The sequence below is a fragment of the Onychomys torridus genome, chromosome 11, assembly GCF_903995425.1.
Source record: "Onychomys torridus chromosome 11, mOncTor1.1, whole genome shotgun sequence".
Classification (NCBI taxonomy): Eukaryota; Metazoa; Chordata; class Mammalia; order Rodentia; family Cricetidae; genus Onychomys; species Onychomys torridus.
In genome coordinates, this window is record NC_050453.1 from 7,246,317 (window position 1) to 7,266,155 (window position 19,839).

At 37.3% G+C, this 19,839-nt stretch overlaps 1 protein-coding gene across 2 annotated transcripts in view; it reads right to left on the reverse strand.

Annotated features, from left to right (window-relative positions):
- The window catches only part of Ush2a (usherin), a 701,257-nt gene that overhangs the window by 613,669 nt on the left and 67,749 nt on the right, over positions 1–19,839 (reverse strand). For both annotated transcript variants that reach the window (XR_004946207.1, XM_036202543.1), the window contains exon 3: positions 19,120–19,252. Coding sequence is in view for 1 of the 2 variants with exons in the window: in XM_036202543.1 (XP_036058436.1) it covers positions 19,120–19,252 (133 nt within the window). In the remaining variant the exon portion in view is untranslated. The remainder of the gene's footprint in view (positions 1–19,119; positions 19,253–19,839) is intronic.

The window sequence follows — 19,839 nt, forward strand, 5'->3', positions numbered from 1 at the left end:
TATTGCCCAACTCAGAAGATATATCACAGGGGTTACAGGTTCTATAGAAAGGAAAAAGTCTCCAAATGATTTTAATGTGTTAAATCTGTCTGATAAAGCTGAATATACATCATATATATGTATGATGAGAAAATGTGGACATATTTTAAGGATGAGAAGTTGGGTCAGTGTATGAAAACCAAGTCATATATGACATTGACCCAACAATGGGCAGAAATGGCATGATCCATTCCATGGAATCATCGCCCAACTCCAACATTGGTTCAAGATTATAAAACCAAAATCAAGCACTTTAAAAGAAGATAATATTTTAGGTCATTAGTGACTTCTAAAATTTCAACAGTTTACATAATAATTAAGGATAAAAGGCTAAATCTTTTCTATCTATGGTCACAACAAGCTTACACTTTTTTTTTAACTATGTCCATCTACATTTATGGAGGTTTTAATCTGAGTAATTAAGTAAGAGAAAAATGTTTCTATATTGAAAAAAGTAATATATATATATATTCTAAAGTAATATATATATATTCTAAAAAAGTACATTTAAACATATTAGAACAAATAAATGACCTAATTGGTATGATGAAAAATCAATATGTAAGAAATGAAGTATATTATCTACATAGTACGAGAGAAACCTGGAAATTAAGTGAGATGAACTACATTTTTACAAAGTTGCAAAGACAATTAAACAGAAAAATATTCTTTGAATGGTCCTGGGACTGTTAAATTGTATTTCAAATATGAAAACTCCTTAACCTGCATCATCCATCTCATACATAAATTCAGCTCCATGAAGATAGTAATGCTAATTTTAAGCTATGATACAATCTAGAACAAATCATAGGGAAAAAATAAATAGCCTTCATGTAGGCAAGGATTTCTTAGATACAACAACAAAGGAACAATCATGCATGGAGAAATAGTTGTAGCATTAGATTAGCTTTCCTTGGCAGATTTCCTGAGTAAATTCTCATGAACGGTTGAAGATTTACTTAGAACTAAGGTGGCAGTTTAAGGAACCCAGGCGCCCCATATATATGAAATGTCTTCAACACCAAGGAAGAGAAAAAAGAAATACCAGAATAAATGGTTTCCCATCGATGATCTTAGAATACATACTAGAGTATTCATTAATGTTAAACATTTTGTGGATGGTATTATTTTTACTACGTACTGATATTAATGATAGCAATAATTTTAATCTTCTTGGTATACTTTCATAAGCCATTAATGCCACCCTCAGTCGACAAATGAAGAAACAATTCCTTACAAAGGAAATTCCCTTGTTGAAATATGTTATATCAGGGAATGTTCTTAAACAGAAAAACTACTGATCAAATCTCAATGTTTCCATTAGTGAAAATATTAGACATTAACACATTAGATCAAATGCAAAACCCTAAGAAAACAACAATAAACACTAAATCCTTAAAGAGACACTAAGATAATCTTTTTTAATGGGAAATTTGGAAGACTGTTCACAAACTAATAGCAGTCTGAAGATCCCTGTTCTATTGTCTCTTTTCACTACTGCTACGTGAGTTCTTAGCTGGGTTTGATGGCTCACACCTATGTCCCTGGAACTGGGGAGGTAGAGGCAGGAAGATTGCTATGAAGTGACGTCCCACCTGGCCTGCATAATAAATTCTATGCCAGCCTTGGTTACAGAATAAAACCTTGTCTAAAAAATTTAAATAAAAAAATTTATATTCCACAATCATAAAAATAAAAGATAAGAGAAATAAAATGCAGCAAACGTATTATTTGTAAATTATGGTTTTCTACATAGAAGATCCATATATCAACATACAAAAACCCATAATATATCTTTATATAAGCAACACACAAGAACAGTACCAAAAAGATACTATTTACAAAAGCACTAAAATATTAAGGCATTAAGGCATATATGGATAAACAAAACATATGGATAGCTTTTGTGCAGAAACTTACCAAAGCACACCCAAGAACACTAAATGGGGATGGGGAGGAGGGAGGGAATAATGTCTCAAAAGTTAGAGCATGTGCTGATTTTACAAGGAGCTCAGGTCTGTCCCCAGCATTCATGTTGGGTGGTTCCCAACAACTGTAACTCCAGCTCCAGGAGATCCAGCTCCTTCATATAAGCACTACACAGACACAGACACACACATATGCCCATGAGCATGCACACACACTCACACACAGACACACAGACACACAGACACACACACACACACACACAGGTACCACCCACACAGAGACACACAGAGAGAACTGAAAATAAAAATAAATGCTTTTTACAAAGGAAATCCAAATAGAATCATGTACCATGATCAGAGATGCAGATTTTCAAAATAAGAGCAATATAAGTCCTTCATATACTTTAATATAGTTTTAATTAAATTCTAATAAAATTCCCATTAGGTAATTGTCATGAAAGGGAATCCTGAAATGCATTTGGGGAAACAATACCTAATAATTATTGTTTGAAGACTGAAAGAAAGATCAGAACAAGAACATACTCTGAGACATCAACACACAATCAAATGTCCCACTTTTTGACAAGAAGTTGATTAATTTGACCTCTGAAATAAACAGGAAGTACACAGTCATAAAACTAGAGTGGCAGATCAAGGTGACTTTCCAATCAGGAAGAAATTCATGGATATTCAACAAAAATCAAAGGGGAAAAATACGTACCAATAAAATCACTTAAAATTCAATCTCTATATCATACATAGCACAGACATTAACTTCATGGGAAAAAAAACCCAATAGACAATACTTATTACGCCAGGATATGAAAGAGTTTCTAAAACAAGATATGAATATATGAAGCAGTGGTGGCTGGCCTAGGGAGAGCAAGGATGGAAAACAGCTTCTTAGCTGAGACTTGGACAGAACCAGAAGCACTGCTATTAGAAAAAGAGGCAAGAAAAATGCATAAGTCAAGGAGAGGTGGCTCAGGCATCCTGCATCAGGGGAGGCGTGAGTGGGCAAGGGCAAGAGAAGGGAAAGAAGGGGAGGGATGGGCAGGGGAAGAGAAGGGAGAGAAGCAAAGATGCAGGAAAATCAGACAGACAACAGCAAGGTGGTCTGCTTTAGTCTGACCTCAGGGTGCCCAGCATGCAAGCATGTGAAGAGAGTTCTGTGCTCCTCAAATAAAAGGCAAATGTGTAGTGCCATGATGGGGAGCCATCTTGGAAGGTCACATGAAAGCTTGCTGCTTTGCGAAGCCTAAGTTCCCATATTTCCTTTCCCCTGCAAGGCAGATGCATGTATCCTCCCATTGTCCTGCTAACTGGCCCCTAGCAGTTCAGTGAGGCCCCTGAAAGAAGCTCATTGAAAACAAGTCTAGGAGCTGGGGTATGGCTCAGTCCACAAAGCACTTGACTCACAAATATGAGGACCTGAGTTTGATTCTCATGACTGTAAAAACAATAGGCACACCACACTGGGTGGTACTGGTACGTGTCTTTAAGCCTAGCACTCAGGAAACAGAGGCAGTGAATCTCTGTGAATTTGAGGCTAGCTTCACCTACAGAGCAAGTTCCAGGACAGCCAGGGCTACCCAGAGAAACCCCATCTCAAAAAACCATGAACCAATAAAATAAAACAAAACAAAACTACAACAACAAAACAAACAAACCAAAAACCACCAGGCATGATGATATGTTGAGGTGGCAGAGAGAGGTAGCTCTCTTGGGTTTGGTAATCAGCCAGCACAGCCCAATCTCCTAGCCCGAGGTCCCTATCTCAAAGCTACAGGACCACAGCAGTTGAGGAATGACAGCTAAGGTTGACCTTCTACCTTGACATTCACACATACAGGTGTATATGCATGGCTTAGTACCCGAGAGAGCACATTACACACACACACACACACACACACACACACACACACACACACACACACAAAGTGTGGAAGGAAAAGAAAAATATGTGAACTATATGGTCGAGTTTGAATTGGAGACTGTTAAGGTTTTTGTTTTTCATTTTTGGTAGTTCTTTGAGAATTTGATATGAGGTAATTTGATCATATTTGCTCTCTCCCCCCAACTCCTGCAGATCTGTTCCTCCCTCCCTAATCCAAGTGCTCCAGGTCATAAACCTTGTCTGCAAGCCCAGAACTGACCTAAGGATTTTACTCAGGGTTTGTGAAATGCTAACTGACTAAACTTCAACGATTCCTGTGGTCATCCTCAGACTCCATCTCATTATTCATCTTGTTCATTACTGTATTTTCTTAACTCCATTCGGTTGTTTTTCCTGTTTTCTTGGAATGTACTAATCTTTATAAAAGTCATCCTTTAGAATTCCTTTTCTAGTATATAAGCCTGTCACTGTCACTTTCTGTATCTTTTGTCTGTCTGTCTGTCTCTGTGTCTCTGTCTCTCTCTGTGTCTCTATCTCTCTCTGTCTTTCTCAGTGTTTCTCTCTGTCTCTGTCTCTGTCTCCCTCCCTCGTTTTCCTTTACTCTCTTCTTTTTTGGATTGCCAGGCAGCTGAGAACTACATAACTTCAGGGTAGTGCTCAGCCTCCTCCTTCTCACTGCTCTTGAGAGGCAGAGATGGGCTCAACCCCAATCTGTCTGAGTCTAAGGCTCACACCTCATAATTAATTATTTGGGAAATCATAGTTTTTTACACAAAGATTTAAATGTCTGAGGACGTGCTGCTTTTCCAAATACCACATGCCCTGCATGCAATGTTAACATGTAAAAGTCTCAAGACTACATTCTATACTATGAAAATCTAGTCTCTAAGAACCAAAACCTAGTTACATTCACAGACCATATACCATGAAGTGTTTACAGTTCTTATTCTCAACACAAAATTTAAAATACTTTAAATATGTATAATGTAGTTTACTAAGAGTAACTATCACTAGCACAATTAAGCAATGTGAATGTCGGTCACTTAAATTCTCCTCAGAGAGAAGCATTGTTACCATCTTGAATAAGCTTTGGCAAACATCTATATGGAGGTTTAAATATCTGTGCTTCAGTGACGTGTGAGTGAGAGGTTAGTCCACACATCCCTGCCTCTCTCGAGGGACAGAACATGCAGCCCTCTCATGATTACACACAGGATATGTTTCTTTCCTCACAGTGCTGTTTACTTCTCCATTCTAGGACGGGTTGTGTTTGTTTAATCAGTTTCCTTTCAAATGCTTTAGTTATTCCACTGCTTCCTGAACTCTACAGCAAGCATTTTTGAGAACAGATTCAAGCCATTGTCAAATTAAATTCTTAAGGCTCAAAAATATTTTTGGTTAAGTAACATTCACAGTTTAACTTTTGACAGTTTGCCAAGTTGCCCAACTCTTTCCCACAATAGTATCATCTCGGGTTTTTTTTCCCTTTCATTCTTTGCCAAACAATAAAATGATAAGCATTGAATACATTTTAAATTCCCAGTTAATTAGTCAGATATCTCAATACTTTCATGTTTGTTGACATATAATCATGCCAGTGAGTCTCACATTACAAGATTACAAAATATTTGCCTTTACTTACTCTACTAGCTCATGGTTACATTGTAACACAAATTCTAAATGGTCTTATTAATAAAAAACCCAGAGCCAGATATTGGAGTAAGTCCTGAAAGACCAGAGACAGAAAGAAACAAGCCACTGCCACATCTTACCTCCAAGACTCCTCAGCCTGAAAAAGCCTCTACCCGAAAGGCCTCTAGCCAAATGAGCTTCCTCAGCCAAAAAGGCTTTAGTTACAGTGTCCTCACACTTTATATACCTTTCTCCACCCACCCATATACCTTTCTCCACCCACCCATATACCTTTCTCCACCCACCCATAGCATGTCCTATCTCAACCTCTCTAGTGCTGGGATTAAAGGTGAGTGACTCTCAAGTATTGGGATTAAAGGTGTGTGCCACCACTGCCTGGTTGTTTCTCTCCTAGACAGAGTCAATGTCTTGTAGTACAGGGTGGCTTTGAACTCACAGAGATCCAGACAGATCTCTGCCTCCCAAGTGCTAGGATTAAAGGTGTGTGCCATCACTTTGTGGCCTCTATGTGTAATCTAGTTGCTTGTTCTATCCTCTAATCTTCAGGAAAATTTATTAAGGTATACAATATATTACCACATTTCCCCTTTTTGTCTAAAATAATAAAAGAAGATTATAACTGATACAAGAGAAATTGTGTACAATAAGTATGTATGTCAAGAATTACATTAACAGTGTCCAGTCCATTAACATTTGACAAATTCAGAGAAAACATTCCATTATTTATCCTATTTTGGTGAGTCCAAACTGTTGTACCTAATTCATGTTCTACCCTACCTTTGTATTACCAACCCCAAACTACCTTTTGATGTCTTCCAAACTTACACACTTTACACCTCTTTAATGAGTTTCTTTTCTGAATTTGTTAACAAGGAAAATTATAACTATCTAGTCTTTAACTCCCTCAGAGACCCAAGAAGGAAATACTATTAACTGAATACACAGGAAGTGCAGGCAAGTGACTTTCAAAAATGTGAGAAATGACAGAAATATCTAGCTTCCTGGACAGTCACCCAAGGTTCCTCTGCAACATAGAGGCATCCATCTTTGGCCTATATGCCTAGCACGCCTGACAGATTCATCTGTGAAGCAGGATTTTCTAAAGAGATTTCCTACCTTGTCTTGGCAAGGTTTGGCAGTCCCGTCTTTTGTGTCCTGTTTGTTCATTTGGACAGCATACTGTCAGCAGTTGAGACACAGTTACTTTCTTGCCCAGTGGCTAACTTATGCCACAAGGAAAGTAAACTCCATAAGGAGTTTCTTTGATACTGATCATCTTCTCTGAAGTAGATTGGTGCTACCAGGAGCAGACATGTCTCATTGACATAAAATAATCTGTTATTAAAACATCTTAAATGTCATGTTCTGCAGATTTTTGAAGTGTTTGAAGATGATCTGTTTATCTAAGATACATCTCCATTTGACCTTGAAATCATACCTAACCTGGCAAATTCCATTGGAATAGGTGACTAACAACTATCTTGCATTTCTTTATACCCCAATTAGTTAGTAATAGTAACTTTCAAGGACTAGAAATTGCTTTTACATTGTTAAATGAACTGTAGAGGTACAATACCTTGAACAAAATTAGAAACAAATTCACAGTATGTTCTAACAAAAATAATCTCAAATTTGTATAAATATACATAATTTGTATACAATATATAAAAATTCAACCCAATGTAAAATATTTAAAACTAGTAAAATATTTAAAGCTTGCTTTTTAAAAGTAGATTCAATAATCTACCTTTTTATCTTATCATATCCATATCTTTCCCTTTTTCTTTTCAGAGTAGATTCAATAATCTACCCTTTTATCCTATTATTTCTGTATCTCTTTTTTTTTCAGAGTAGATTCAATAATATACCCTTTCATCCTACAATTTCTATATAATACATTTCTATATCATATGCCCCTTTCGTCTTTTAGAAAGAGGTTGACTATGATCAATAACAATTTTAACCAAGCACTAAACAAAGACAAATATCCATAATCCATTTTTTGGGAAATGGATTCTAGACTACTTCCAGCTGATTGAGGGCTCTAGTAGTCTTATAAGATACAAAGAAAATTTAGGATTATGGTCAAGTTCTGAATGGAGTAGTCTATGAGGCTGTGAGGCTGTATCATCTCAGCTAGCCATCTCAATATTGTCCTGAGCAGGTTATAGTCCAAAGCTAATCTTTAGGTGATGTTTGTCAGCTTAATGGCATTATCATAGTCCATGTGGAATCATTATCGTGGGGTGCCATCATCCTTTTGGAGACTTTAGAGATCACTAGGTCAAATTATCTTTTTTATTGGTAATTTTTTCCACGTAGTTCTCTCTTTTTCTTTGGATACTTATTTGTCTAACGATCTTTAAATTGTTCAAGAAGGTTGTTTTTATTTTCCTGAAAAAAAATAAAACTTTCCCCCAACCCTAACTTTGGGGAGTTTCCAAATCTAATCATTATCACTTTTGATTTATGGTTTCTCCTTAAATGTTTGTTTTATTTTCTAAAGCTGTTCTATCATCCAGAGCATTATGGTTTCTTATGATAGGCATTAGGTTCTTTAATTTCTTTGGGAAGGAGTTTCTTCCATGATGATAGGAAAGGATTGAATGGAAATTGACATGGGGTCCTATGAGAGGACACTCAGGGCATTTCTGGACAGCAAAGGCAAGGGATTAACTTGTGTGTCATTTGTTGATCTATTTTCCTTAGTCTAATGTCTGCCTTTATCACACCTTCTGCATAATCAAGAAGGGAGAGGCATTCTGTTGGGATTATTCCTGGAGAAAACATTATTTCTAGGAATACCTGTTTATAGTTCCTTTCTAGGTGACCTTGTTTACTACAATTGAAACATTTGACATTACTATTTTTCTTCAAACCACTGGAAATCATCTCTCCTATCCAAGCATCATCATGGTCCTGATATTCAATATTAATTGTATCTTGGATCCATTCCTCCAAGGGTGCTGATCTTGTCTTTAACAGCTTAATTGTCCTTTTGCATTGTGCATTAGCATTTTCAAAAGCCAGAGATTCAATTATTATCTGTCTAGCTTCTGAATTTGGTATTATTCTATTTCCTACTGAAGTCAATCTTTGTAAGAAATCCATGAAGGTTTCTTTTCAGCCCTGTATAACTTTTGTAAGTGACTCCATTTTCTTTTCTACTTCTTCAATTCTGTCCCATGCTTTCAAGGCTGCCATGCAGCATAAAGTTAGGATGTGATCATCATATAAAGATTGTATTTTTATATCAGCATAATTGCCTTCTCCAAGAAGTTGATCTTGGCAAAGGTCAATACCTCTAGCCCTACTCAATTGTTCAATGGTCTTAACTTCATCCTTCCACCAGGTCTTCCATAGTAATGGGGGACCAGCTGCCAAAACTGCTATAACCAAATCTTTCCTGTCTTGAGGGATAATTCTATTACCAGTTGACCATGAGTTTAATATCTGCTTTACAAAAGATAAGTGGATGCCATATGAGACTATTGCTTCTTTGAATCTCCTCAAATCTAACATTTGCACAGGAGTCCAGTCAGCTTTTACATAGCCTTGAGGATATCTATCACTGAGTAGTTCCTGTAAGGTTACTGAATAAATTAAGGTTGGCTGTTTGAAAGCCTTAGGCTGTTTCTCTGTAACCTTATAATGCAATGTTGAAATTGGATCACCTTTAAATTACTCTGTCTGGGTCTGAATTAACAAGTTTTTCTAGAACTTTTTTCTTGGCATTTATATTAACCAACTTTCTTAATGATCAAACAAAAATTATCAAACAGATAATATTTATAATTGACATTACATCTATCCCATCAATATTAATTATCCTCTCATTTAATTATTCAATTTTCAGACTGTTTAATGTAGAGTCAAACATAGACCAAATGCCTACCATTGTAAAGATGTTTCCCATTTTTTAATGTGGAAGAAAATTTTCTTTTAACTAATTCCTGCTTGACTCACCAAATCTGCTGACAGTGATGATTTAGATGATGATGTGGCATCAGCTCAAAGAGGGGGCCCAGAGAAAGCCAAAACCCATAGGAGAGAAAATAAGTGAAAGACCCAGCCATCTACATGGGGGAAGTATGTGAAAATGGCTAACTCCTTTGTTTTTTGGAGCCCCCAAAACCTATGGAGTTTCCTGCAGAGAGTCTTCAACAAAACTTTAGCCAGCAGATTAAGGAGTCTGGCCCAGGTAGGGTAGAGATTCTAGCTCAGGCCTGAGCCAGGGACTGCAAGGCCACAGGCAAATGGCTTTTTAATGAATTTGTGCCCCACAAATTGGATGCCAGATGTTGTTTGAATTTTTTTTATTTAATTTATTTATTTATCTTTGGTTTTTTGAGACAGGGTTTCTCCATGTAGTTTTGGTGCCTGTCCTGAATCTTGCTCTGTAGACCAGGCTGGCCTCTAACTCACAGAGATCTGTCTGGCTCTGACTCCTGAGTGCTGAGATTAAAGACATGCACCACCACTGCCTAGCTGTTGTTTGAATTCTTAAAGGTCTTATTAATAAAAAACCTGGATCCTGATTTTAGGGTGAAAGCTGAAAGATCAAAGAAACAGAGCAAGCCACAGCTACCATCTCTTATCCCACCAACTACTCAGCCTGAAAGAGCTCTAGCTGAAAGGCTTCAGCCGAAAGAGCTTCTGGCTGAAAGGTACACTTCTGCTGATAAGCTTCTAGTTCCTGTCTTCTCATACCTTATATACCTTTCTCCGCCAAGCCATCACTTCCTGGGATTAAAGGCATGTGTGCCCCCAGGACATGGATTAAAGGTGCATGCCACCACTGTCTGGCCTCTATGTTTAATCTAGTGGTTTGTTCTGTTCTCTGATCTTCAAGTAAATTTTATTAGGGTACACAATATATCACCACATTATATATTTTCCATTGTCTCCTAATCAATCATTCTTTTTTTTTTGTTGTTTGTTTGTTTGTTTGAGACAGGGTTTCTCTGTGTAGCTTTGTGCCATTCCTGGAACTCACTGTGTAGCCCAGACTGGCCTTGAACTCACAGAGATCTGCCTGGCTCTGCCTCCCAAGTGCTGGGATTAAAGGAATGTGTCACCACTGCCCAGCCTAATCAGTCATTCTTATACAACATGCCTGTGAGTCACACACTTCACATCTCTTTCTATGTAACTATTTATTCTGAAAGTCTAGTTAGATGACTCTCATCCTGTCTTCATGGCTCTCTTCCCAACACTGGAGTTTAAAAATACACACTGCACTGCTAACCTCTTTTGTTAGATTCTGGACATCAAACAGGTCCTCAGGCTTGCACAGCAAGCAGTGTAGCAACTGAGCTGTCTTGTGTTATTGTGTATCATATCCCTTTCCGCACCATTTACCTGTCTTCATTCATTCATGAATTTATATACTTTCCCTTTCATTATCTTATGGTGTTATTCTCAAAGTTATCATGAGCATAGGAGAACTAAGGGAAAGGGGATTTCCTATCCTAGCTGAGGTTAAAATCTTAAGACTATAAACAAGTTAAGTTTTACTTCATCTCAAGTCAAGAATATTCAGATGAGTTCTGAAGCACTCAATGCAGTGGGCACAGATGTGAAAGCAACTGGGTTTAGCTTTGGGCCAGCTGTCTTTTCTTCCCTGGCATTCACTTTTATAGATACTCAACAATGATTATTGATACCTTAATGGCCAATAATCCTCTGAAGAAAGAATTGTCCACAAATACATAGTGAGGCATCCCTCATCTTGTTAGGAAACTAAGAATATGTTTATGAATCACTTCTGAAATAGTTCTGGAAAGTTGTGAACCACATGGCTCTGTAATTTTGAATCAAATATTTAGAGAACTATTATGATTGATAACACCAATAGCAAGCACTCCTCATAACTACACATTTGCTACTTTAACTATCTAAGGGTATAGACCTGCTTGAAGCATGGAGCGAAATCTATGATGGAAAGAAAATATCCTGAGAAAGGAACTGATAGACATTGGTTGATATGTGAGGTGGTGTGAATGAAAATGTCCAGAGCTTCTAGCATTTGAACACTTGGTCTCCAGCTGGTGGCACTGCGTAGGGAGGCTTAGGATGCATGTCCTTGTGTTGAGGAGGTGTGTCACTGAAGGCAGAATTTGAGACTAGCACCATTATGAACTTGTTCTCTCTGTTTCATGCTTGCAGTTCAGGATGGGAACCCTCAGCTCCCTGCTCCTGCTACCCTACCTTCCTTCACTTTGCCATAATGGACTCAAATTCTCTGGAAGTGCAAGCATAAATAAACTTTCTTCTGTAAGTTTCCTTGGTCATGGCATTTTATCGCAGCAAGAGAGAAGTAACTTACACAATATGGATGGTCTATGGTGTCTATTTTCATACTTATAAGGCAGCTTGATCAAATCAAGGTACCACATTAACATGCACAGACCCAAGTCCGATGAAAAGCATTCCTTTTATCTATTAATTTTCTAAATAAGTCCCTGGAACAATTGATGACAAATACAGACTTGACTCGGGAAAACATCGAGGGCAGTCAACATCAAAGTGAAAATCATTCCTAGCCAGGACCAGAGACCAAAAAGCCACTTCTTGACATGCTACAGGCCCCACTGGACAGGCTGCATCTGAGGCAGTCCATGGAGAGCAGAGGCTGTCAATGTGGTGCTGCCAGATATCACCTTGAATTCAGTTGGCAGAGAAAGCTGCCCTCTCAGAACAAAGCCATCTTGGATATGGACACAATTATGGTGAACAGTGACTTAATTTTTTGATTAAAAAATGGTACAAGCAAGAGAAATAAAATGATTTATAGAAAGTCCATAGGAACATTCTGTACCTATCTCTTTTCTGATTATAGAGGTGGCAGGGAGCCTGGCTCATTAGGCAGAAGTAATGAGCCAGTCTACATGCCATCTCTAATTAGAGAAGAGATACAATAGATACCACCATACCTGTAGGCTGATGGAGTAAGGCTAGAAATTAAAAGCAATCTTCCCTTCTTCCAGCTCCTAAATACCCATAATATGAGTGTAAAATGTAATAAAAAATAGATATTTGTGAGAAACCATTTTCCATTTCTTGTGTTATAATCTTAGGTGAAAAATCCTTTTCATAGAGTCTAAAAATAAATATCATTTTCAGATTAAAATGGCCTTTTGAAGCATCAATTCAGCATTTAGTGCACTGAAGTAGAACAGAGTCAAGTCATTTTAGCCCTGCAGTGCAAAGTAGACAAATTTATAATGCCAACAAACACTCGTAGAAACACTTATTGTGAGGAAAGACTATTAGAAACACTAGCGAGGGTTAAATATCTAAATAAGGTTCACAAGATTTAAATGTGTTATTAAAACTTTCTGTGTGTAGAATACTGAGTTTTTTCAATATGCTAATTATTGAAATCAAGTTTTTAAAAACACAGACTACTGAATTGTTCTTTTAGCTTGATCTAAGAGTATGTTCTAACTGAAGTGATATTCTTTCTTTAAATTTAATATATGTATGCAAAGTATTTTAGTCATCCTCATTGTCCAGCTCCTCCCTCCATCTCCCCTCTACTCCCTCTACACATCTCACATCTCCCTCCCTCCCTACCCCTTCATAGTGGTAACTAATTGCTCTCTTGATTAGATTTGAGCATGCTCCACAGGAGGTAGTTCATGCCTGGTCTTATAAAATCCATGGCTAGGGAAGCCATAATTAGTTTTGGTAGAGAACCTATTGATGCTTTGCTAACTCATTTTGTTGTCAAAGTTCCTTCTAATGTTTTTGTTTATATCATAAATTGGGGCTGCTTTCAGTCTTGGCTTAAAGAAGCTTCCAGGAAGTAATAATAGTTAATGCAGACTCCTAACTGCTCAAAATGTAAAGAATGAGCCATAATGAGTGCTCATTCATAGGCCATCTATTATCAATGCTTCCTCTCCTGACAAAACATCTTGGAAGAGAAAGCAGAAAGAATATAAGAGGCAGGTGATGGTGGGGGCAGAGTGCTATGAAAGCTGACTCTGAGCACTGCAGGGCTACTACATACATGAGCTCCAGAGGATGTGGTCACCCACAGAAGACATGTAAAGATCAACAAGAGTTAACATTTCCAGTGGACAAGAGAGAGCTTCATGATGCTCCACCCCTAACTGAGGACTCAATGGTGGTAGATGCTGCTGAGGAATAGGGGAGTCATATTTCTTTGTGAGTCATGATCAGTTTCTCATCCTCCTGTGGATGAACCCTTTCATGTACAAACAGTCAGCACTAATTAGGCTTACTGGATTATTTAAAAAAAATAAAGTAATAGATTTATATTTGTGGTGGTATTGTGTTCCCCAAAATATTGTGTGTTTCCCAGAATAAACTTATCTGATGTCAGAAAACACGACGGCCACAATATTAAACATGAGGTTAGGCAGTGGTAGCACACGCCTTTAATCCCAGCACTCAGGAGGCAGAACCAGGTAGATCTCTGTGAGTTCAAGGCCACATTGGAAACAGCCAGGCGAGGTGACACATGCTTTTAATCCCAGGGAGTGGGGGCAGAAAGAGAAAGATTATATAAGGTGTGAAGACCAGAAACAAGAAGCATTTGGCTGGTTCAGCATTTGGCTGGTTAAGCTTTTAGGCTTTGAGCAACACAGTTCAGTTAAGATTCATGTGGATGAAGACTCTGAAGCTTCCAGTCTGAGGAAACAGGATCAGCTGAGGAACTGGTAAGGTGAGGTAGCTGTGGTTTGTTCTGCTTCTCTGATCTTCCAGCATCCACCCCAATAACTGGCCTCAGGTTTGATTTCATTGTGTGGGGCTGTAAGTCACGTGTGGGTGTAATTCATGTGTGGGTGGTGTAAGTCACATGTGTGGGGGTGTAATTCTTGTGTGTGGGGTGTAAATCACATGTGTGGGGGTGTAAGTCACAGGTATGGGTGTAATTCACGTGTGTGGGTATAAGTCACACTCACACATGTGGGTGTGGGTATAATTCTCATGAGTGTAGGTGTAAGTCACATGTATGTGGGGGTGCCTGCAGAAGGCAGAGCTGTAGATACAGGTGTTTGTGAGTCACCTATTGTGGGTACTGGAAAGAAATCCACATCCTCTGGAAGAGCAGGAAGCACTCTAAAGCATGATCCATATCACCAGCCCCAAACTTAATGATTTTGATTCCAGTGAAATTTAAACAAAAACTGAAAAACAACTGTTAATGTTTAAATGAATGGCAATACACTCATGAAAGAGAAAGAAAGTGAGGAAACTTTCCCAAAAAGACATAAAAATTCAAGCCATAAAAACTGATACTAAGCATTTTGACTCCAGTGTACATGGGTCATGGGAGCAAATGACAGAATTCACAAACCAATCCGATTTAACACATGCAGAATTTTTGCTTATTGTGAACATGCTATTGTAGAGTGGTAGTGATGATCAGATGGCTAAAAAGAACTCGACTTTAATTATTTCTGTGGGACAAGATGAAGCTTGGCCACTCTACATCATTGCATCCATTTATCTATTCTAGATAGAACCCTGACCCAAGTCAAAGATGTAGAATAATGAAGCTTCCAGAATAAAATATAGGAGAGTACATTCTTAATGACATCAAAGTCTGTCAAAGTATATTAACAAAACACAAAACATGTTAAGTATGAAGAAGGATCTGTAAATTAGATTTTACTAAAATAGGGTGATACTGTTTGTCAAAGTTTACCATTGAAGATAATGAAACTATAAGCTACATTTTTGAAGATAATTCCTGACAATCATATAACCATTAAAGACTCACGTTCAAAATAGTAAAAAATTTCTACAAATAAGTAAGAAAAAGACAAAGTATCTGATCAAAATCGGCCCAAAAATCAACCCTGAGCATATACTTCATAGGAAATCACATTTACATGGCAAACAGGTGCATGAAAAATTATCAGTGTTATTAATCATCAGAAAATGTAGCCCAGGCCATTTGGCAGTATCAGGGCAATGTTGTTGGTAAGGGTATGTGTGTGTCACAATACTCTGTGTTACTAATTGTAATATTCCCTTGGGAAAGCTACTTAGAAGTGTTTTCTGAAGCTAGAGATTCTATTGCATACATATGGCATATCTGATAGAGATAGCTCTAAATGACAAGAAAGTAAGAGCACTCACTGCACATCCGCATAATTCTTCAGGAACAGACAACAGGGGTCAATGGTGACAGGAGTCTCTTCTCAACTGTTCTGTATAGACACCCATACAGAGCACAAAACCCTCATGTTATTTACCAAGGGAGGATCTTTGAGAAAATGGAAATATTCTGTGTTTTCACATGAGAGCTACACAAGTGCATATAATTATTAAAACTCACCAAGCAGGGCTGGAAGGATGATTCAGTGGTCTAGAGTGCTTAGGCTCTCCCTGAGTTCAGTTCCCATATTCTGATGCTCATAACCAACCATTTACTCCAGATTTTAGGGATCTGATGCCCTCTTTTGGCCTCTGTGAGCACCTGTACTCAAGTGCACATGCCCACCCACCCACCCCCATATATTTTAAATAATAAAATAAATCTTCAAACAAACACACCATCAAAGTTATACCCCTAATACTTATATCCTATCTTGTATGCATATTTTGACATAAATAAAAATATTCAAGGAATAGTTTCATGCTTAAAACAAGTTAGCAGGCTATCTAAAAACCAGAGAAACCATTCAGCATAATGTTCTTAGGTATATTAATGGGTTATACAAATAAATAGGAATCTCATGATCTAAGTATGGACACATAACATAAATAAGAAATCCACAAATGAAATGAAAACAATCAAAGACTGTGTGAAAAGCTAGTCAACCCCAGCAATGACTGACTCACTCTACACCAACACCCAACAGTGTTTTTAATTTAGAATCCATAGGCGTATGAAACACACACACACACACACACACACACACACACACACACACACACACACACAAACACACACACAGGTGTTTAAGGCAACAATATCTTTTCAGTAAGGTTGTAAATTTTCACAACTTTTCATTGTTATGCATTAGAGCAACCTTTATGCTGTGCGTTAAAATATAAGAGCCTTATACTTCAACTCAGCCCTTCAACTTCTGTGGATTTATCTTAGGAAATAATTGTAACAACATTAACAATAGCTTTATTTACCAATATAATTTAGTATATGCTATACATGGTGCTTTGAATTGCATTTGCTCATTTGACAGTTAAGTACTAGTGCTGGGCATCTACTGCGTGCAGGATGCTTAAGAATCAGTAACACTAATACTGTATATTGCATTGCCTCATTGAAGCTTAAAATGGTTCTGTGAGATATCATCATCATCATTATCATCATCTTAAAGTTGAGGCATCAGTAGCTTTACCTGCTCAGTAAATGGTGAGATCCAGTTTGCCTCTAGGCAGATTAGCGCCAGAGTATAGGTTACCAAGGAACTATATTCAGATATATATATAATCAGATAATTATTCAAGTATATGTATGCATATAATTTTATATACATAGATACCAATGAAAATCTGGATGTTGATATATATACTAATGTATTATTTTCCATCAAACAGTTTTCTCATAATTTGGAAACATTATACATTACACAAAAATCTATTACAGGGACTTGTTTAAGAAGTATACTATAGCTATGGCATGCTACAGAGACCCCATAAATAAAGAAGTATGGTGAAATGGGGAAGGATATTGACTCAAAATATAGGTCTTAAACATTTGGAGAGGAAGGATCTATTTTCAGAGGACTTAGTGAAAGCATGTGTGTTAGAATTTCCTTTTGGGGAAAGAATTATATTTGTAAACATAAACCTCACTGTACGAATAAAAAGAATCTAGGAGAATATGAAAAGTTCAATCATATCCCCGAGGATGGAAATGTGTAACATACTTTCTAGTTTACAGAATTCTCTGTCATTTGGACTTTCTAATAATAAGCATGAATTATATAATTCTCCAATTTAACTTTCAAGTGTTTTGAAGGCAACAGTGTTGAGTATTTCAAGACAATTTTTATTTTGATTTCTATGCTTCTCAGTTTATAGTGAGCCATCTTTTAATCTATATGTTCCAATAAATGTGAGAAACAGGAATGGCACAGATCCGATACAGTGCATGTTGATAATATGCCTCAGTTGCTAGAAAATATGTTATACCTCTCATTTAGTAGCAATACCATCAAAATTTAGTGAGTCAAAAAAGAAAAACATATATTATATATTGCTCTTTTATTGTACATGTATATAGGGCCGGGCAGTGGATTTACACTATATGTACTTGGGTGTGAATGCTAAAGGGTAACATCTGATGTCTTCCTCAGTAGGTTTCTACCTAATTTTTTGAGACAGGGTCTCTCACTGATACGAGAGCCCATTTAATCAGCCAGACTGGCTGCCCAGTAAGCTGTATTTAAAATTGGGTACCCTGGAATATGTTTTTAGATACTAACTATTATTCTGGGTTGGGAATTCAGACTCAGGACACCATGCATAGACTCTTTTTTAAATATAGGTGTTGCTTATCCAAGCTCAGGTCCCCATACTGTGTGACAGGTGAGTGACTTACTGACTGAGCTATGCTGTCAGATTGTGTGTAGCAGGAATCTTAAAAGGTCTTATTAATAAAATCAAACCTGAGGCAGGTATTGGGGTGAATACTAGAAGATCAGAGAGACAGAACAAACCACAGCTACCTCACCTCTCCAGTTCCTCAGCTAGTCTTGTTTCCTCAAACTGGAAACTTCTCTGTCCTCATTCCAATGGGTCTCAGCTGAACTGTGCTGCTCCAAAGCCTAAAAGCTTAACCAGTCAAATGCTTAACCAACCAAATGCTAGTTTCTGGTCTTCACGTCTTATATATCTTTCTCTTTCTGATGTCACTCCCTGGGATTAAAGGCGTGTGTCACCATGCCTGGCTGTTTCCAATGTGACCTTGAACTCACAGAGATCCAGAGGTATTTCTGTCTCTAGGATTAAAGGTGTGAGTTCCACCGTCTAACCTCTATGCTTAAGATTGTGGCTTTTCTGTTCTCTGACCCCAGATAAGTTTATTGGGGTGCACAATATTTTGGGGAACACAATACCACCACAATCATGCTTTTCAAAAAGAGATCAAGGTAGAGACAATTTCATTTTGAAGTTTCACTAAATAGGTATGTTCTTGTTGTGTCTGTAACTGTGGCCTTCTTAGAAGAAATATCTTTGGGGGTGGGATTAAGAAATTTACTCTAATGAGATGGAGCTTAAATAAGATGACAACTGTACTTATAAGGAAATAAAGGACAATGACACAGAAGAGACCAGGTAAAGGCAAACAGAACTATGCAGTGGTAAGCAGAGACTGGGCACGTCTGCCAAGTACAACCAGGACAGAGGTGTGGAATAGCTGTCCCCTCTAGAAGAAATCACAGCACCAAAACTCTGATTCCAAACAACTGGCATCAAATAATGTAAGATTAAATTCCTATTCTCCTGAACAACTATGCTTTGGTGGAAATTTATTACAGTATCCTTGGGGAATGAATACACCTAAATATATTATTAAGACTTGCTTGCTTTTTAAAACCAGGACCTGCAATTGGCCCAAACTAAATAGAATTATAAAGACAAAAATCTTACCATTTAAACTCTGTCCTATTTGTATAGTGCTGAAGGCAGAGTCTGTAATTGAACCACTGAGAGTCCTTGTAGCAAATGCTGTATTGTTCTCTTCCAAACCATTCATGAAGAAGCTGATTTCTGTCTGATGCACCTGTAAGAATTATCACTGTCATCAAGTGTATAAACTTTTACGGGTACTAACATCATGCTAGCAGCCTTCTTGTCTTTTTTCCAAGTTATTTTACTCTTTCTTAACTTCCTTTAGGTAGAAATATTGGAAGCAATTTATTTTAACAACAAAACAATATCTCGGCATGTTACAGATCCAGATATGAATCTATACAGTGAAATTTTTATGCTGTGATGATGTATTCCAGGGTACTCATGGGACAACAGTATATGTACCCCATAGGTACCCTGTAGTATGTTTTTAAATACTAATGTCATCATGGTCATACTTGAAAATATCAAAAAAATTAAAAAAGAAAATAAATTAATACATAAGGGAAAAGATATTCAAACATAGATATACTCATGATGTACCTGTGAGTATTACCCAAGTTACTAGTAACTTGCCATAAACACTCATTTCTTTAGGAACTAGAGACCAGCTAATAATTTTAAAATACACTTTCCTGTTATAAAATAAGATAAACATTTGCCAATCATATTCTATGTTGAGCAGCCAAACAATCTAACAGCTATCTATATCAGAGGAGAGTCAACTTTTCCAATACA